This window comes from Urocitellus parryii, chromosome 6 (assembly GCF_045843805.1).
Source record: "Urocitellus parryii isolate mUroPar1 chromosome 6, mUroPar1.hap1, whole genome shotgun sequence".
Classification (NCBI taxonomy): domain Eukaryota; kingdom Metazoa; phylum Chordata; class Mammalia; order Rodentia; family Sciuridae; genus Urocitellus; species Urocitellus parryii.
In genome coordinates this window covers 197,573,350-197,593,946 of record NC_135536.1, presented here as the reverse complement: position 1 = coordinate 197,593,946, position 20,597 = coordinate 197,573,350, and the positions used below count along the sequence as shown (strand labels likewise).

The window sequence follows — 20,597 nt, the reverse complement described above, 5'->3', positions numbered from 1 at the left end:
ACTCTCCCTCATCCCAGATTTTCTTCCACAATTCCATGTAGTGCTGGGAGTTTCCAATTGTTATAGTCCCCCCCCTTTCTCTTTATGCTGGGCAGGACTTCAAATTTCATACTACAGAAGTCATAACTGCTTGTGGCAACATGGAAACCATACATAGGTTGTGCACAGCAGGTGTCAGTCTGTAGACCATACACTTACACAGAAACTTTTCCTGAGTCTCCAGGGTGGCCAGGGCTGGGCAGCTGTGTGTCGAATGCTCTTGTGAAGTCTTGTGGGAAGTCTTGAGGGAAGGAGCCTCAGGATTTCCTGGCCTCTCCCCCCCCACCTCATCCTAAAGGTGGGCAGTGCTCTTGAAAACAGTAGTTGTACAACTGCCTGAGCCATGGGTCCTATGTTGCCCAAATACTTTTGGTGCACAGGACCATTCTGCAAGGGATGAGTGGACATGGATCCTTATCTCTGCCACATTTGCTGAAGCTGTGGGCTGTGGGGAGCTCCAGAGAGCACTGGCAGTGACATGAGCAAGTGCATGGTGCAGGAGGCTGAGCCCGGCCTGCAGGGGCTCAAGATCATAAGGGGCAGAGGGCCCCTCAAAGGGCCTTTGGAGGACCCAGCAGCCACCACTCTGTGGCTGACTCCGAAAGATTTCAGGCTGGAGGCCTGACAATCTAGGTTTCTTTCACCTGGCGTCCAGCTTTCTGCCCCAGTCCTACCTGAGAGTTTTGAGGGACACACACAGCTGTACATCTGGTCTGTCACTACCCAAGGTGCTCAGGGGCTGATGGCAGCCTGCTGCTAATGGCTTGACCTACTTTAAAATTTTCTAATTAGTCAACATTTAAAAATTCTGAGATTTGGGGCTGGGTAAAGTGATAAAGTACTTGCCTACCAGGAACCAGATCCTGGGTTCCATCCCCAGCACTGCAAAAAACAAAACCAAAAAACAGATTTTACATGCAACTCCAATTTTTTGCTCCTGTTGGAAGATTCAAGCCATGCCCACGCTGAGCTTAAGGTGCCCTTGGAGTGGGGCACAGCGCCCTCACGCTCGCTCCCAGCGAACCCAGCTTCCTCACACCCAGCCTGCTATACTCATGTACATTCCGGTCCTCTGGAGGCTAACGTTCAAATAGGAAATTCCCGTTGATACCTTATAGGATTTATCCTGAACACCTTTCCTAGGCTCCAATCTGTGCTGCTCCTTAGGGACATCGGTGTCAAGAGAACGGGGGGGGGGGGGGGGTCGTGCACTGCAGGTATCAAGCGGTTGGGAAGCTGCGGGAGGATCACGCACAGCGCCGAGGCGCCGCTGAGAAGCGCAGCAGTCCCTCTAAGGTCTGCAGCCCCGCCCGCCCGCCCGCCCGCTGTGCTCCCGGCACGACCCCGGGCCTTAGGGACCGGGAGGTCCCGGCCTGGGGCCTTTCTGGACACGGCTTCTGGGCATTTCCAGTGGGGGAGGGGCGGAGAAAAGAAAACCTGCGGCAGTGTCGATGACACCGTCAAATGCTTAAAACACCCGCCTGCCAGAAGGGGAGAGTGCGGTGCAGCCCGAAGAGCGGTAGAGACTAGGTGCGTGCACACTTCGGCTTAGGCGATTTATTACCATTCCCTCCCCCAAACAGAAATAAAGGGCAGAAGACGGCTTCCGGGCGCGGCTGGTGCAGGCGCGGCGCTTACCGGCGCTCGGCGGGAGCCCACGTCGTCCGGCGGTGTCCTCCGCCTGGCTCGCCGCAGCCATTTTGGAGCGGCGGAGACAAAGAGCAAACCCGCCGCCTGTACCCCGACCGCCAGCCCCGAGCGCCGCCGCCGCCGCACCCGCCAGCCCGCGCCCGCTCCCGCACCCGTTCCCACACCGGTACCCATACCCACCTCCCGCGCCCGCGCCCGGCCTCTGGCGCTCGCGGCCATTGGCCGCGCCTTTTAAGCCCGCGCCCCAGCCAATCAGAGACGCCAGGGCGCGGGCGGGGGCGGCGCGCGCCGCGGCGCCTGCGCAGTGCCGCGCCCCTCCCCCCGTCCCCCGCCGCGCCCCCGCCCGCCCCGCGCGCCGCCCCCCGCCCGCCCCGCGCCCCGCTGGAACCTCCTCCTGCCCAGGCGCGCTCGGCCGAGCGGCGGCGGCGGCGGCGGCGAGGAGGAAAGATGGCGGCGGGCTCGGATCTGCTGGACGAGGTCTTCTTCAACAGCGAGGTGGACGAGAAAGTGGTGAGCGACCTGGTGGGCTCGCTCGAGTCGCAGCTGGCGGCCAGCGCGGCCCACCACCACCACCTCGCGCCGCGCGCGCCCGAGCTGCGGGCCGCGGCCGCCGGCGCGCTCGGGAACCATGTTGTGAGCGGCAGCCCGGCCGGAGCCGCGGGCGCAGGGCCGGCCGCCCCCGCCGAGGGCGCGCCCGCAGCGGCGCCGGAGCCGCCCCCCGCAGGTAGAGCGCGGCCGGCGGGCGGGGGGCCGCGGCGCGCGGGCCCCGACTCACCACGCCGCCCGCTTGTCCCCGCAGGGCCCGCGCCGGCGCCCGCCAAGCTGAGGCCGCCGCCCGAGGCCAGCGCGGGGCCCTGCCCGGCCGCCGCCGCCGCCGCCGCCGCCGGGCCCGAGCCCGCCGCCGCCGCCCCGCCCGCCGGCCCCGGCCCCGGCGCCACCAAGCCCGGCCCGCCCGGCCCGCCCGGCCCCGGCGCCGCGCAAACTTTGAATGGGAGCGCCGCGCCGCCCACCGCGCCGCACGCCGCACCTGCTGTCAGCCCGGTCAACAACGGGCCCGCGCCGCCGCCCGCCGCCGGCTCCGTCATCCAGGCGGCCCCCGCGCCCGCGCCCGCCGCGCCCTCGCCGCCCGCCGCGCCCGCGCCCGCCGCGCCCCCGCCGCCCGCGCCCCCCGCGCCCGCCGCGCCCGCCCGGCCGCCCGGCCTCCCCGCGGCGCCCGCGCCCCCCGCGCCCGCCGCCGCACAGAACGGGGCCGGCGCCGCCCCCGCCCCCGCCCCCGCCCCGGCCGCCGGGGGCGCCGCGGGGCTCAGCGGCCAGCCGGGGCCCGGCGCGCCCGCGCAGGGGGCCAAGGCCGAGCCGCCCAAGACGGCGGGGCCGGCGGCGGCGGGCGCGGCGGCCGGCGTGCTGCTCGGGCCTGCGATGCAAGGGGCGCTGCCGGGGCCCGCCGGCGGCCCGCCGCCAGCCCCTGGACCCCCGGCGGGGCTGCCCAAAGGCGCGGCCGGCGCGGCGACCCCCAGCCTGCCGCGGACACCCTCGGCCACCACCGGCGGGATCCGGGCCACCCTGACCCCCACCGTGTTGGCCCCTCGCCTGCCGCAGCCGCCGCAGAACCCGACCAACATCCAGAACTTCCAGCTGCCCCCAGGTGAGTGGACGCGCGGGGCGGGAGGGGAGGGCGGGTCGGGCGGCCGCCGATCCAGGAAGTTCTGGGCTGCGTTCTGGGGCTGTGCCCGGGCCGCCTGCCTCGCGGCTTGCCCGCGGCTGCCGGCTGAGGGGCGCCTCTGCCCAGGTGCAGAGGCCAGCCTGGGTGTCTGGTGAGCCAGCGAGGCCGCTGGGCCACCCTGGTTCGGGCCGGCTGCTCCTGCTTCGCGGCCTTGATGCTTGTCTGCGCTTCTGAGTTGCTCGCCTAGGGGCTTCTCGTGGAGGCTGTTTTGCACTGCTGCCCCTGCTTAGCTCGGCAGCTCGGGGTCATGCTTGCTCTGAGGGCTCCCCAGTGTCGGAGCTTGCCCCTTTGAGTGAACTGAACTCAGCTGCCTCATTGTTAATCCAGGGCTGCTGTGGTGGGCCAGAGAGCATCCTTCTCCTTGTGCAGGTGAGGTCCAGGCTGGGCATCCCCCTACCCCCCAGGTGGGGAAGTCTGGATGGAAAGCTTGGGCTTCCTGCTGCTACTAAAGTCAGAGCTAGTGCTCAGATGCCGGAGCAGTTTCAACTCCAGGTTGGTCCTGAGTGTGGCCTTAGGCTTTTGTTGTTGCCATCCCCTGAGGTCAGTGTGACACTCCCAGCCAGGAGTCTGGGGTGCAGGAGGTGGTGGGATGTGGAGCCCAACACATGTGCAGGGGATGCTTTTAGTGCAGAATCTGCTTCAGCCTCTTCCTTCTCTACACTCCCTCTGCTTTGTCACCCTGAATTCTTTGGGGCCCCTGAGGTTTCACCGGTGATCTCTTGCCCGGTATCACATGCCAAGCTGCTTTTGTTTGGGAGTGCTCATACAGGAGCCCTCCCACTGAACGCTGGGCTGAAGTGCTGGGCTTCTGAGCACTCCTCTCTGGTACTAGTGATGTGTGCAGCAGCTGTAGCTGCTACCGTGGAGTGGCAGTAGTAGTGGATGAGGGAGGAAAGCATGGCCCTGCCACTAGTCCTCTCCTGCTTATTGGGAAGAGCTGAGGGTCAGTTCAAAGAGCTGCAGCCTCTGAGGAGCACGTTTTCTTGTCATTGCCCATGGGTCTCAGGGCTGCTGGTCACACATTGGGATCTGCTTCATTGGGGCAAGAGTGGGGTGACATGAGAGCCAGAAACAGTGACTCTGGGTTGGCAATAGGGACTGCCCAGCTCTGAGGAGGAAAAGAGGAGATGTGAGAGAAGCACCCAAGAATTTGTGGGGTGTCCTTGCCAACCTCTGGGCACTAAAGGATGTGCAGTGATGGGTGTTTGCTAGAAGGCTCTGTGTTGATGGTTATGTGTGATTCCTTTTGGTGGAAAATATGGCTGAGTTTTAGTTGTTAGTTTTGAAAAGGTGGTTCATGGCTGTAGCCTTTTAGGTGAAATGCCTCAGTAATTTGTGTCTACTTAGGAAAACACCCTTGCAGTGGTCCTGCCTGTTTCAACAGTGCCTCCCTCGCAGCAAGGATGTCCCCACACTGCCCTTTCATCATGACAGCTGGTGACTAGGTGCCCATGGCGTCCTCTCACCCGTGGCCATCTGGGGTGAGCCATGTTTCTTTCTGTAAGCATCTTACAGGTAAAGCCCACCTCTCTTTTTCTACTTGGGAGAAGGAAGACATTTGAAAAGGGCAGCCTTGCCTTCTTGAGCTGTCCTGAGACTCCCTTCTGCCTTGTGTTTTAAGGTCAGTCTTAGAGCTGGCTGTGCTTGACTGGAAGACAACTTGAAAAAGACGGAGGGTTGTGTGGGTTCCTTCTCCTGGTTCTCTGCATCTGGACTCATGCATGGGGAGCAGAGAACAGCTCCCTTGCACTTTTGGAGTGTAAATGCTCTCCCAGGAGCAGTGCTTTAAAGTGGCCCTGTGTTTTCTGGGAAATGAAATATTGACATTCATTTCTTCAAGACCCCCTTCAGTTATTTGATCAGAAACACTTACCAATTCTGTTACTTTATTTTAATAGTGAAAGCTGAATGAGTATAGTTAAGTCCACCATTAATGCTCCAAGCCAGGGTACTTCTTTCTTAAACAGGGCAGTCCATTCTTGAGAGCTACAGTGATAGGTTATAAATACTTTAGCCGTAGCCTGTGATTGGTGGATCAGAAAATGCTCAACTCTTCTGATTGATGCTGTGCTTCGTAATAAAAACATACAGACCAAAGGTGGAAGTAAAGTCCAACAAAATTCACAGGTGGCCGACAGCTCCTCATTTTAGGACCCTGTGATGCAGACTGGTGGAGTGAGGATCAGGGGAGGGCAGGGTTTCGGAGCTGCACACAGGTGTGGAGTAGGATGTGGAGTGTGAATGGGGAACCTTGCCCCTCCTGGCACCTCTCCTGGCTGGAGGTTGTGGTGGGAGAAGGCAGGGAGGACCGCTTTCTCCTATGTCCTGAAGCTGAGTCCTGGGCCTTGAGTAAAGCCCCATCCCCACAGCGCCCTTTGAGCTTCAATTAAACATCTGAATTTGGTTTTAGCAAACTCAGTCTTGATATTCTTTGTCAGGACTGTTTTGTAAGACATTTATGTTACTATAGTTGTATTTGCTCGTTTGAAGGTGCCCGAGTCTAAGTCCTACCCACTGAGGATGAGGAAAAGACTTAAGAGACGTGTGGAAACAGTGTCATAGCCGTTGTCATGGTGTTGTCCGAGAACACCGAAAGCACTGGCTGCTCGTGTGTAACCTGGGGTGGTCTAACGTCAGAGTCGTCGTAATGTCCATGATCAGAGTTGAAAAGAGGAGAAAGTGATCTGACCCCCAAATTAGCATGTGGGTAAGTGGTTTTAAAAGATCTTTTTTAGATAGGTAGGTGCTGCGTTGAAGCTGCTAATTTTAAAGGCTATCTTGTAATGTGGCCAATTGGCACATTTCTTAATGTGCCTCCTTTTATTGTGATTTCTTGTAGGACTTACTTTTCTGTGGTTCTAGGTCCCTGCTCCAGGACAGAAAGCCATGTCCTCCCATTGGCCTAGATGCCCTGCCCTGGGGATGTCTGCATGCTGCCTTTTAAGATGATGCTTCATAAGGTAGCTCTGTGTTGAAAGACTGTCTGGGGCACTGCTTCCCACCCTAGGGCAATTGCGTTACCTGTTATGGGGAAGGGAGAGTCCCTTAGCGGCTGGCTGCACCTTTTTGGCTGGTTCTCCTGAGGCTTAGTCCTAAAGTCAGGCCATAGAAGAAGTAGGGCTGCTACTGTAGTTATGGGAGCTGCTGGCCTGGTGGCCAGCTGTGGCTCAAAGTGCAGGTGCTTTGGTTCAAGAGATGTTCTTGGAAGTTTAGACATTACTTATGCACAGTAGCTGTTTGATCTGGGACTGAGGACAGTGTTCATGGATCCTCCGTTTCCTGGCTGTGATGTGAGGTTGGCTATTTTGTGAAAGATATGGAGTTCCATCCAGAAGAGGTGTGCATCCTCCTAAGTTTTGTAACATTTTCACTATTTCAAATCAGATGTTGCTGTAGAAGTTGTGAAATCTTGTAAGGACAGATTTATTAAGTCAAATCCATGTCTAGAGTGGTTGAAGAGTTTGGTGCTGGGGCTGCCTTGTGCTGCCAGTCAAAAGCTGCTGAGGTTGTCACAGGTGTGTGCTACCTGCCCGCCCACGTGGTGCAGGCTGTGCAGAGTGAACCTGGATGGGGGACTTGATTCAGGGCCAGAGGCCTTGACCTAGTGTTCTCCTTGGTATGCTCAGGGACAGTGACATTTGAATAGAACAAGGAGAAGTAATTTTTTGAGAGCTGTTAAGGATAGCACTAGGCTGCTCTACTTAGGATGGATCAAAGGTGGCTTCCCTGCTTCACCGCTGGGTTGGAGGGATGCCCTTGGGGGCGAGAGGGCCACCCCCATGTCCTGACTGGTCTCCCCCCCTGTTGTCACCATCATCTTGGGGTGAGTGGAGTGTCCTTGGTGATGGGGTGGGGTTGGCCTACTCTAGTCTGCAGATGTCTTGGAGCTAGTATGCCTTCTGTTCTGGTAGCAGCAGGGGCAGGGCCTGTGGGCACTCATGGGACTGCCACCCTGGCTGCTTACTGTGCTTGGTGCTCTGCATTCATGGGGGACTCCCTTAAGTCCTTATATCTGTAGGTAGAGCCTTGTTTGTTGGGGCCTTGCCAAAAGGCTGCCTAAGAAGGTGGACTCTGGCTTACCTAGGGCTTGATGGCCTGAGGATCCCCAGGAGCAGGCCCTGCTCCTATGAGGATCTTTGCCACCTGTCCTGACCCTCTTCAGCCCCTGCCCTGTAAATGGAGCAGCTCTAGGCACAGCAGCGGGTGTGGGTGGGGAGTGGGTGGGTGTGGGTGTGGATGTGGATGTGTGGGGGGCGCTGCCTCTGTGTCCTTGAACTCAGAATGAAGTCAGCATAGTGTCTGTGTGTTTCCAGGTCTAGTTCAGTATATAAATGTAAGCTATCCTCTGTTAAGTGATAAATTTGAAGAGTGCTTTTAACAAATAGATGGTTATGTGTGAGTTGATCAAAACATAATTAACTGTTTTTGGGAATCTTAAAGGAGAGCGATAAAAGGGCTCCTGAGATTTGGGGTAATTTGCATTGTTCTCAGAAGTTCTCTTTCTTTCTTTCTTTCTTTCTTTCTTTCTTTCTTTCTTTCTTTCTTTCTTTCTTTCTTTCTAACGTAGGGCTGAGAGTCGAACCCAGGGCCTCACACGTGCTAGGCAAGCACTCTGCCACTGAGCCCCTGCCTCAGCCCACTTTCACTTTTTTTTTAATGTGGATGATAAGCTGGAGCCTTTGATTTGCTACCTGGGAAACAGTTGCTGTTTGGGGTTCTTGCCTGGAAAACTGTCTTTGGCTGTGGATTGGCAGCCCTTTAGCTGGGCCTCTGATGATAATAAACCAGTAAAGTTAAAGCAGGTAGAAGAGGCTGGGCATTGGGGCACTTGCCTGTGATCCCAGTGACTCAGGAGACTGAGGCAGGAGGGTCACAATTTTGAGGCCAGTGTCAGCAGCTTTGTGAGACCCCTGTTTCAGTACATAAATAAATAAAAAGATTTGAGGATGTAGCTCAGTGGTAAAGTGCCCCTGGGTTCAATGCCCAGTACAAAAAAGAAGGAGATGGGGCCTTCTGTTTTTAGATGTAAGGCTTCAACCTGGTCTGGTGCCGCTGGCTGCCTCCTGGACACATCTGTCTGCTCCTGGGGTCTGAGGTTGCCTTGGTGTGGGCACTGTCACTGCTGATGGGCACAGGGCTGTTCTGGAGCTGTTCTGCAGCGCTCCTGCTGAGGAGAGCGGCACTGGAAGGTTGTGTTTGAGAATGGGGAGGTTTGTATTTCCATGGTAGGGCGACGAAAGTTTTGGATTAAATTTTTTTACTTTTACATTGTTTTGAATATTTGTATCAAGGAATATGGGAAAAAAAAAACCCTAATGGGATAAAATTATCCACAGTTAGGCCAATGACCCCAATTTGGAGTAGCGCAGACCTCTGACCCACTCATTTTCACTAAACTGGTCTTGGGCTTCTCTGGTGCCAGTGCCCCTCTGCTGTGTGTGAATGGACAGTGGACAGTGTCTGTGTGAATTGCATGAGGATAGGAGATGCTGGCTGTGGCTCGATTCCAGTGCAGTCCTGTAGGTCTGTGGAGCTGTGGGGTTCATCTGCCCTTCCTGAGATGGGCATGTGGATGCCTGTAGGCATGTGGAAGATGTGGCCAGAGGAGCAGACAAGCTTGCTTGCTGGCTCCCAGTCTTGTGAGAGGGCTATGGTCAATGAAGGCCTGTCAGGTCGGCTGGTGCTAGGGGACGTGGATCTCGAGGGGGCTGCTTCTGGATATTCCTACTCCAGAGGTCAGGGAGTCCCCATTGGATGTCAGGCTTTAGAACAAGGCTCAGCTTTAAGCAGGTTTAGTTGTTCCAGAGAGATTTATTTTGGGGGCCTGAGGTCTGAATGGGCACTAAATGGACAGAGTGGGACAGGAGAGGAACCAGGAGAGGCCTTCCCCCACCATCCTGGTGCAGCCTGATGCACCCTGCTGGGGCAGAGGCCTGGGAGTCTGGGGTTCTTTGAAGAAGATGCTGGAGGGTGGTGAGGCAGGTCCTTGTTGGTGTCCTGGTTCACAGTGGATGGAAAGGGCGTGCAGACAGCCTGTTCATTTTCTGGCTCCTGTGCTTCTCACATGGAAAGTCGTCGTTTTTGGGCTGGGGATGTGGCTCAAGTGGTAACACACCCGCCTAGTATGTGTAAGGCACTGGTCTGATTCTCAGCACCACATAAAAACAAAGATATTGTGACCACCTAAAACTAAAAATTAAATATTAAAAAAAATATAAAAAAAAGAAAGTCTTTTTTTTTTTTTTTTTGGTATAGGGGATTGAACTCAGAGTGTTTTATGGCTGAGCCACATCCCAGCCCTTTTTGTTATTTGAGACAGGGCTTTGTTAAGTTGCTGAAGCTGGCCTGGAACTTGTGATCCTCCTGCCTTAGCCTCCTGAGTTGCTAGGAGTACAGGCGTGTGCAGTGCCCAGCTACAGGAAAGGTTTTTAAGGGGTTCTATGTTTTGTGGGTCTCTCACAAAGTAGGTCTGTCTGGGGGTGGTCCCTGTGGTCCATACACAGCACGTGTGGATGAGCAGTACTACTGTCTTGAGACTGTAGTCTTGATACTGGGTTAACTTTGTAAAGACGCTGAGGAGTGCTGGTATCAAGGTTAGGGCCTGCACTTGAGAGTGAAGCAGGGATGCACTCCTGGATGGCTTTGTCATGTCACTTTGTTATAAGAATTATAGTCAGTTGGAAAAGTCTTCTTTCCAACCAGTGTTTTCTGATTATAATGTTATTTTATTTGGCCAGGTGTGGTGGCACTTGCCTATAATACCAGTAACTTGGGAGGCTGAGGCAGGGGGATAGCAAGTTCCATTCAGGTCAGCCCCAGCAACTTAGTGAGACCCTGTCTCAAAAAGGGTTGGGGGTGTAGCTAGTGGTAAATTGCCTTTGGGTTCAATCCCTGGTATTCAAAATAAAAACAAACAATTCTATAGTCATTATGGGAAGTTTGAGAAGAAAACTATGAAGAAGGCATTGAGGTGGCTTGTAACTCATCTGTCCCAGACTGCTCACCTTTGACAGCTTATCATTTTAGCCTTTTTGGATGCAGATGAATTTCTGCATTTCTGATTGTTATGGAACAAGAATTACCCTTCAGAATTGCTGAGTGTTACTTGCCTGTCCTATGTGTCTTTGTGTGCTGCCCTGGCCCCTCAGTGGTCCTTGAAGCTCTGTTAGGCTGCCTGGATCCGGCTTGTAGAGTGCTATGCTGAAGTTCTCCCACCTGTAGGTGCTCATCTTCACATACAGTTCGTGTGTCTGATGAGTTGAGCATTTCAAAGGCTTTACTACAAACTGCCTTCCAGTAGTTGGGCCAGTTTGTACTTTTAAAACCATTGCTGGTGCATACTTGTTGAGACAGGAGGATCGTGAGTTCAAAGCCAGCTTCAGCAAAAGTGAGACACTAATCAACTCAGTGAGACCCTGTTTCTAAATAAAGTACAAGATAGGGCTGGGGATGTGGCTCAGTGGTTGAGTGCTCCTGAGTTCAATCCCCAGTACCCCTGCTGCCCCACCCCGTAAAACAAAAACAGAAACAAAACAAAATCCATTGCCCAGATATGGCTTTTCAGAAATTGACGGCCTTTCTGTAGGAGGACAGTTGTGGTTAAGGAAGATTAGACCTTGTCGGTCATTTATTCTCAGCTGATTTTGCCTATGGGCATTTGTGCATCTAATAAGACCACATGTTAATCAGTGAGCACTGCTGACATGGGTGCTGGGGTGCACACTTTGGGTCCTGAGGCTGCAGAGTCCTTGCTCTCCTGGTGTGGCTCTTGTTGGGGTTGGGGGAAGCTATTAATGAAGACTTGCTGGGAGGTATTTCTGATCCTGGAGAGGGCCTGTTGCCTAGGGGACTGCTGAGGAGTCCTAAATGAAGAGAAGGGACCTGGTCCCTGGAGCTGAGGATGGGGAAAATGTATGGGTTCCCAGGCCATATCAGGAGGATGATCCCGGCCTGTCATGGAGCTGTCACTGTAGGTATGTTGGGTGCCTGAATAGATTCCAGCTGGGGAGCCACTGAAAGTTTAAGCAGGGTGACAGGGTCAGATGTGAGTTTTAAGGTCACTTTTGTGACCGTGAGCTGTGGAATGCAAGGTGATAGGGGCAGGGCCTGGGGAGTCTGTGTGATGTGGACATACTCATGGGATTTGCTGATGTCCTGAGACGGGTGAGTCTAGGACAGGGGCTGGACTGGCATCTCCTCCCTGGATAGAGAGGGCAGGGCTGGGAGTGTGTGTTGGTTTGAGATGCCATTCTGAGCCGGAATGTCAAGGGTAGTGGATACAGTGCAGGAGCTTGGAAGAGGGCAGCATGGGAGTCAGGGCACTCAATGGCGTTTACAGTGGTGACTGAAAGAGCCACTTCCATGGGAGGCCACCTCCTGAGAGAGCCTGGCCTGGAGCTGGGTGGCATGTGGGGTGCAGTGAGGCCAAGGGGTGGCTCTCAGGTGAAGGAACCCCTTGGGCATAGGCTTTGGGATCAGCAGGAAGGATAGCCCTGAGCGAAGAGCCACCAGCTTGTAGGGGAGGAAGGACCAGCATGGCTGCGGCATCCGAGTGCCTGTGGGTTGGCTGGGCTGTGCGAGCGCAGTCTTTCCTGGCCTCTTTGCCCTTTCATCTAGGAAAAGGCTTAGGGTGAGCATTGTTACTCCTTGTGTGTGCTTTAGTTGGGGTCTTGGTCTGAGTCTGCTGGGGTGTCTGTGGCCCTCCCCTCAGCCGCTGACGTGCATGGACCTGTGAGTCTGTGGACTGTCTCTTAGGTGGAAGGCCCCTGTCATGGAACCTTCCTTTGCATGAAGGAGGGTTTTCAGGGACTCCACAACACTTTGGGGAAGCTTGGATCTAGGGGTATACAGTGCTCAGGGGCCTGGGCGTGCTTTGCACGGTTCCCTTTGGAGCGTTTTGTGCACCTGAACAGGGAGCAGGCTTTGAAGAGGAAGCCCACAGTGTGGGCATCTCCAGGGTGCCTGGGGAGGGCTCTCTGTCCCTGTGTGTTTCACCGAGCCAGGGGCATGTGCACGTTTCCAGCTAGCTGCTGACAGTGGTTGGGCCAGCAGGGATGTGTGCTTCATGGTCTGACATTTTGGCATTACTGGACAGTTCCTGTGGGTTCTGTTCCATGAGGTCCCTCAGCCCTTGGGTTCCTCCAACTCAGGAGCACTGAGCCGTCTTCTTGGGCTGCTTTGTCTGTCTGACTGAGGCATGGTACTGCAAGTTCTGGTGGTCCTGCCAGCTGGAAGGGCAGTGGGCAGTCAAGAGGCTCCCTGGCCTGAAAGCCCTGCCCAGAGGGATGTGGTCATTTTCTCTGGTTCTAGTTGAGAGAATTTGGTAGGTAATTGGCTCCATCTAATTACACAGAGGGCTGGGTAGTTCAGCCCATGCTGGGAGCTGGGGGTTGGGGAAACAGTTAGCAGGCTAGGCACGTGGCTGCATGGGCCAGGGGAGTGGTCTGGTGAGTTTGTCCAGTCAGTCAGCAAACATTAATCCAGCACTAACTTGAAACTCACCTGGTGCCCGGGGCTGGTGAGGAGTGAGGCTTGCTGATGGGGTTGTGTTGGGTACATGGACTGGGAGGGAGTAGAGGGCAGTTTCCCTGTGGTGTGACTGGGTCGAGAGTCACCGTGAGCCATTAGGGGCATGTTTAGCAGTAGAGGCTCCTGGTTCAGAAGATTTGCCTGATGTCCTCGGTGGCACAGCGAGACTCTGAGTGCTGCACAGAGCAGTGGGAGCACCCAGACTCCAGAGCTCATTGCCGCGCCTGGTCCCAGGCAGGTGGACCTCCTGCCTCTGCCGCAGTGGCCTTGCATGGCTCTGGCTGGATTTAGGTCCAGGGGTGCTTTCCCTGTACTTTGGGACCCTGTGGCAAAGGGTGCTAGGGCTAAGAAACTTGTAGGTGCTGACCATGCTCTGGTACTGGTGTAGGGTTGCTGATCCCTCTTTCATCCTTGGAGTGCTCTGCGGGAAGACTCGCTCCACTCTGGTCTCAGGCTGAGTTTGGGGTAGTGTCACCTCTGCTCTGGAGAGAGCTGCTCTTCCCCTGGATCCCAGCCCTGAGAACCCCAGTTCCTGGTCTGGCTGCCACCTGCCTTTCCTGGTGTCCAGGCTGGGAAAATGACATTGAGAAAGAAGGGAAGTTAGACCTCCTACAAGATGTAACTATGGGCAGACAGCTTGGGTGCCGTGAGCCCACGTGGGAGGTAGGATAGTGGGATCATGCACTTGGATATGGAGTTGGAGTTGCGTGTAGACGTGGGGTGGCATGTGGGCACAGAGTGGCATAGACATGGGGTGGCGTGGACGTAGAATGGAGTGGCATGTAGATGTGGGGTGGTATGGACATAGAGTGGTGTGGAGGTGTGGATGTGGGGTGGGGGGATGGGTGGCTTGGACGTGGGGTGGCAGGGTTGCGTGTGGGTGCGGGTTGGCGGTGGTATATGTGAATGTGGAGCAGCGGATGGTGCCTGGGACACGTGGAGCACTGGATAGGCATGAACTCCAGTCTCAGGCAGAGGTGCACTTTGGGCTGGTGTGAGCTGGTGGTGTGCTTGTGTGGCTCTGAGGGTTGCACACCGAGTCCTGCTAGTGGCTAGTGCATGTATGTGATGTCTGAATCCTGTGGTCCACGCAGGTGTCCTTGTTGAGGGCAAAGGCTGTCCAGAGGGTGAGGTCACTTCTTGGAAGTGGTTGCTTCTAGGGATGGAATGTGGGGATGGGACTCTAGAGCTGTAGTATTTATTTTTCTTAAAGAGACTCAAGACTGTTTCGTGGTTTTTAGCAGTCATGTATTCTTAATGGCTGAACTAGAGTGTGTCTTTGTTCTTGTAACTGTGTGTGTAAAGCTGCTTTGGATCAGCCCTGCCATTATCCCTGGCAGGTGATGGTGCAGTGCCTTGCAGAGACCAGTGCAGTTCCAAGGCTGGTGTGGTCCTGACCACTCAGGAGTATGCCCATGGCTTCCTGGAACCCTGTGGTTGGGCCCACTCTCCTGCCCCCAGGGACCCCTCATTTGCTTTTTCCCCTGTGAGATGCACTGGGGGGACCTCCAGGGGATTCACACTATTTGGAATAAAGCCTAGTTTCCTGGAGTGACCTGACCCCAAAGGATCATAGTCTGGCCTCCCACCAATTTCAGATCTCATCCTCATCAGGCTGTGGGTCAGCCGCTCTGTACTCAGCATACCTACTTGTTGTTCAGGCCTGCCTCGCCCCTGCAGAGCTTGCTTGTTGTTATCTACTTATGGCTCTGGATCTGGGGATCACTCTGGCCTGGGAGGTTCCGTCTGCAAAATTCCTGGGGGCCTTAGTTTTGACGGGAATTGCTCACCTGGAGCCCACACTGCTGGGACTTCCTGTTGGCCCAGCCGCTGGCCTCTGCCACAGGCTTGCTAGCTGAGCAGGAGCACCGTCCACATTTGGCATGGAGCTTGGTGTGGCTGGGATGCCAGGGCCTGAGTCAGAGAGTCTCCTGAAGGCAGCGAGGCCTCTCTGTGGCATTTTGGAGGCCATTAATTGGGATGAAAAGCCATGGAGGGAACAGGGTGTGTGCTTTTGGATCTCAGGCATAGATGTGAGTTAGTCACAGTCCTGGCCCTAGCGTGGCCTGCTTTCCTTTATGTGATTGTTTTCACACTTTAATAAGTACCTGCACACCACAGCCCTGTCGGAGAGCTGGGACTGTGCCAACCTCCCGGGGGCCGTGCGCCACAGACCCTTCCCCGCCTGCCAGCTGTGCGCCCTCTGCCTCTCCTCTTCTGCACCTGCATACACCTCTTCCCTGTGTTCCTGGGCAGGGCTCCTTAGCTAGGATTCTGCCAAGAGTACCTTGCTGGGGGTGGCCTCCTGGGACTTTTACCATTGACCTGTCCATTACTAGGGTGCTTCTTGTCATCGTGGTAGCTGTCCTTCATCAGCACAGCCCTGTGACAGGTCCTTGTTTGAGGACACAGAGGTCCCTTCTCTTGTGGGCACTGGGTAGTTTGCCTTCTTGGATGTGGGGTGGCATACTGCCCTGCAGTCCCCCTGATTAAGCGCAGGAGCCCGCCGGGCATGGCATGGTGGCCTGTCAACCCATCAGCTTGGGCACTCCATGGTGGTCCTCGGCACCCAGCAGTTGCTGTTTGGCAGGGCAGTTGGCTTTCTGGGTTCAGACTTTCACTTGCTGTCCTGCAAACCTCAAGACTTTGATTCCAGATTTGTGTGTTTGGGCTGTTGACCAAATATCCAGGCAGGTCGTGGCTGAAGATCTAGGTCCCTAAAAGACTGGTGGCATCTTAAATCACAGGGCTGTGCACTCACCTGGTATGTGTGGGGGATGGGATGGGCAGGCCCAGAGGTCAGTTCTGGGTTGTTCGGCGGCTGGAGGCAGGCAAGCAGGGGAGCCATCAGCAGATCCAGGGCATCCTGGCACCAGGATTGTGTGGAGGAGGTGGGTGTCTTCCTGGCAGGTTGGTGCTGGAGGCACAGGGGCTGCCTTCTGGCCTCAGGACAGAAGGGTGGGGGTGGCTGTGGGTGGCTGGAGCTGGCCAATCCTGAGTGGAGGGTGGCCATGGGCCTGCGTGTTTCAGCAGGGGTGTGGGAAGCAGGTCCCTGAGAGTGAGGGTGGGGTTGAAGGGTAATTTCCTTTGTAGTTTTTTAGTTTGTTTTTAAGGGGAAGAGATTTTCAAGCAGTATTTACCCCTAGAAATTGAACATGGGCCACATGCATAATTTATAATTCTTAGGACCGGGCAAAGCTAATTTTATCAGTACGTTCCCTGTCACCCTGTCCTGGGCGTTGTCATTCGGCAGGGCCCATAGTGAGAGCACCGGGTGCTTTGCACTCTGAACTCAGCTGAGGTGGCCATGAGGTCCTGCCTGCCTCCCCACTCTGGACGCATGTTTTCTGTGCTCAGTGGCCACGTGCTGAGTACTAACCCTCCATTGGATAGAGGGAGCAACTGGTAGCAGGTACGGGGTTGGCTCGGGCAGGGTGTGGAAAGGCCAAGTGGCAGGGGATGTGGCAGCTATGGGAGGAGGAGGTGCTGGCTTTTCTGTCACCAGGTTGGCCTCAGAGGCTGGGATGCTGGTGGCTAGGTTGTCCAGGGGAAGGGTGGCAGGCAGCCAGAATGGAATCTATCTCATGAGGGTGCAGGCTCTTCGAGGATGTTCCTGTGTTGCCTCCCTCCAGTCAGTGATGGCCACATCACTGTCTGGGTGGGTGGGAAGGAAGGCTATAGGACAGCGACAGCAGCCTCCTAGGGAGCTTGTGTGCTGGAGGCAGAAGCTGGTAGGTGAGGTGGCCAGGCCAGGGCTGTGATTGCGTCTGGGGACTGATGGACTGTCTCTGGCTGTGTAGGTCACTGAGTGCAAAGGAAGGGAGATGAGCCACAGAGGGAGATGGTGATGTGGCCCTGCCCCATGTCCTGGAGTGGCGAGAAAGCAAGCTGGCCCAGGCCAGGAGAGTCATAGGCCTGCCAGAGCTGCAATGCCGTATAGGTCGGTGGCAAGAGGTTGGCCATTGAGCTCAAATGGCTTGGACAGCAGGTGTGGCTTGTCAGGATAGGAGACCTGGGACGTGGTAGGCCCCTGGCTCCCAAGTGCCCTGCCTCCATCCTGCAGGCCTCGTGTGGCAGGTGCCTTGCAGTTGCACCAGGAGAAATCTATGTTGTGGGCCAAGCCAGAGAGGACCAGAGTACTCCTAGCAGGTGACCTGAGGAAGCACAGGTGGCAGGAGCTATCTACAGACGGCTCCCCTGGACTACATTCTGGTGGGAGGTGATGGTCTGCTGCCAGCGGGATCATTTTGAACATGAAATGAGGACACCGATTCTGACTTATTTTTTGTTAGGTGGGCACTTATTATTAACTAAGACAGGGTGCCCGTTGGGACTGTTCTGGGCCGCGCTGACAGATTCTCCCCAGGTGGCTGGGGACAGTGCATCCCGTGTGCTGCAGACCTGTCTGTCTCCTGTTCAGATGTCCTTGTTGCCAGTCATGCCATTTCTGGTGCTGTCTCTGGTGACTTCCTTTCTGAAATGCCTTTCAGCATCCTGAGAGCATTGTCTTGCTTTGGATGGCGCTGTTTGAACATGCCCCTGTTTTGGGAGGTTGGGTCCTCCCCACCTGAGCCCTCTTCTGGCTTCTGGTGCTCAGGGCTGCTGGTCCATGTGTGGCAGGAGTTGGGCTTGGGCATGTGGCGCTTTGGTGGGTTTGCTGCCTTGAACCCCTTGGCCATGGGTCCAGGCAGGTCCTCTTGGCTGGAATGCGCTCCCTTCTTCAGGAAGGACTCTCCAGCTATGCCCTCTTTCTTCTGCCTGGAGCTTGGAAGGGCTGCTGTGATGCCACCATCCAGTTTCATCCAGGGTCTGCTGCCCAGAGCCTGTGCCCAGTCCCACAGAGCCCGCTTTCCCTTCCTTAGTCTCCTGGGTGTGGCTGTTCGCATCCCTTTACTCTTGATATTGTAGGACCAGAGATTGGTGCCATCTGTCAGCAGCACCCCAGGGCTGTTCTTAAGAGGGTTGAGGTGCCTTTGGGACTCCCCAATACTGGCATAGGCCAGTGTCATTGTGTATGAAGAGTCACCAGAGAGCTGTTCCCCGTACACCTGGGAGGCAGGACCAAGGTAGGGGGATGGAGAGGCCCAGGCTGTGGGGAGACCTAATGTAAAGGCTGGTCCTCCTAGAGGGTCCATGGTCTGCAAGGGATGTGGGGAGGGAGATGGAGGAGAGAGCCCAGGAGTAGAAGAAGGACCAGGGACAGCTCCTGGGAGGTAGAAGAAGGGACTCCTAATGCAGCTGTGTTTCCTGATTGCTGCTGTACCCGCCTCCCAAGGGAGCTCAGTGTGGCTTCCTCTTGGCTGCTGATGGTGGTCTGTTCTCAGGGGTACAGGAGGCAGTGGGTATTTGTCGCTCATGTGAATGGAAGCAGGTGTTTGGTAAGTGTGTGAACCAGCGAGATGGACTCCCTGTCCTAGGGACAGAGAGGTCATAGGCTCTGGTGTGGCCTAGCAGGGGGTCATGAGCTGTTTGTTGGGTGCGCACTGGGAAGTTGAGGTGCTTGATTGGGGGCTGTACTGTAGTGAGATCTGGGCAGGCACAGAGGTGAATGCTGGGGAGGACAGAGTGGATTCTATCATAGGTACATGAGAGTGGGATGTGGTTGGAGGGACTTAGATTTGCGGCAGGTGCTAGGCTTCAAGCAGAAGGTGTGCTACCAGCTCTGGGCTGTTGGTAGTTGTGAGTTGCAGCAGGTTGGAGCAAAAGGTGAAGTGGCCTGGCTGCGATTCTAGCCCTCTCTGACACCTTGGAGAAGGGGTGGGAAACTATAGGCCACTGGGATTGGAGGAGGGCACCTGTGCCCTCAGTGGGGGGCAGTCACCACTGCCTGTGGGCAGGTGCTCACTGACACTGTGTGGCACTTGGCCTGGAGCCCTGCACGGGTGGACGTGGGGCAGGCACGGACCCTGCTGTGTCTGGAGAAGCTGTGGTGTAAAGAGGACTGTTGGAAGTGCAGGGATGTGGGGTGGTACCCCAGTAGCTGGACCAGAGCTGAGGCTGTTTGACATAGGGGAGAAGGTCGGGCTACCTGGGGTGTGGCTTCCGCATAGGATCCCTGGAAAATGTGGGGTTGAACAGATTGCATGAGGTGTGGATGAGACCTCTCTGGAGAAGCAGGGGCCACCGGAGGCAGTAGGAGGGAGGATGTGTGAGACCAGCCAGGACCTGCTAACCTCCAGCCAGAGCCAGAGCGAGGCACAGCTGGTTCAGGGGCTCTGCTTGTCCACACTGGGCTGAGCTCCGCAGGGTCCAGAGGTGGAGCCCCGATGGGACAGGGTCTCACAGAAGCTCTGTGGGACTCATTTGTACAGGCTGTGGGTTCCAGTTGGGCAATGCCCTTGTCTCATATCTCCCAGCCACCTGAGGGTAGCTGCTGGTGCCCTCAAAGGTACCTCTGGAGTGAGGTTGCCCCCGTGTGGCTCTTGAGCTGAGTGTGAGTCTCCCAGGTTTTTAGAGAAGCTTTTGTGGTACTTCAGAACCCTCTTGTCTGGGCTCAGTAGAACAAGTGCCAGCCAGTGTATGCCAGCACCAGGGAAGAGCTGCCAGAGAGCACTGGCTCAGCTCAGAGTGCCAGGGACCTTAGGAGGTCTTCAGGGGTCATTTGATCCTACTCTACCACAGACAGCCTGCATTAGCATGTAACCCTCCCAAGTCACAGCTCCTGGTGGGGCACCTTGGGTAGCTGTGGAGAGGGGAAGGGCAGTGAGCCAGGGAGGGAGGTGTGACTTGCTGGGGCAAAGAAGGGGACCCCAGGGCAGTCCCGGAGCCACACCTTGCTGGCTCTCTGGAGAGGACTGCAGGTGCTCTATGAACATGATCCGCCACTTTTGCGTGATTGAAGCTCGATTGCACCTTGCTGTTGCTGCGTTCATGTTGGGAAGCGTGGTGCCTCTGCCACAGCAAAGCCTGGCTTGTCCAGAAGCAGACTAAAGATCTCTGGGTTTAGAGAAGGGCTTCCTGTTGTTGCATCTGGTGTCCTTCCCCTAGGAGCCAATCCTACCCTGTCGAGCTGCCTGAGTGGCTGTCAGGCTGAGGGTGTGCTCAGAGACCCTCCGCTGTGGCTCTTGTGCACTAGGCTTTTGCAGTGCCCCTTCTGTGTGTGCTTTTGTTTGGAGGGAGGAGGTGCAGTGAAGGGTGGGGGAGGGGGTGGGGCACTTGTTGGTGAAGAGAGCATGGCTCCTTCCTCCCTGGGCCTGCCCAGGCAGACCTTGGAGAAGGAGGCTTCCAGAAGGATGCACTGGAGGGCTTCAGCATGGGCTCATGGGGTGAGCAGGGAGCCTAGGCAGTGGTGAGATGATAGCATTATCCCATGTTCCCCATCAGTGCAAGTGTGTCCCACACATGAAGTTGCTGTTGGAGGAGGAAAGAGGTCCCGGGGAGGAAGAGCTGGTGAAACTCCCAGTGGTCTTCCTGAGGGGCGAGACAGTTCTCCCAGGACAGGAGGAAACACCTGCATCTTGGCCTTCAGATATTAGAAGGCCATCGCTAAGAAAACAAGCCAGGCACTGGGAGAAAGTATTTGTATACCACAAAGAACTTGCAGGAACTCTTACTCCTTAGTAAAATGATAAGCCACTGCATTAAACATGGCCCAAGGTTTGAATAGACACAAAGGAAGATGTAGAAATGGTCAGTAAGCATATGAAAAGATGCTCCCCTG

The 20,597-nt window shown here is 55.9% G+C and overlaps 1 protein-coding gene across 1 annotated transcript in view; it reads left to right on the top strand.

The window, feature by feature from the left end:
• The first annotated feature begins 2,127 nt into the window (after positions 1-2,127).
• Taf4 (TATA-box binding protein associated factor 4) overlaps positions 2,128-20,597 on the top strand; it is a 69,306-nt gene continuing 50,836 nt past the window's right edge. Inside the window, exon 1 of the mRNA XM_026407842.2 lies at positions 2,128-3,331. Coding sequence (XP_026263627.1) covers positions 2,137-3,331 — 1,195 coding nt within the window. The 5' untranslated portion in view covers positions 2,128-2,136. The remainder of the gene's footprint in view (positions 3,332-20,597) is intronic.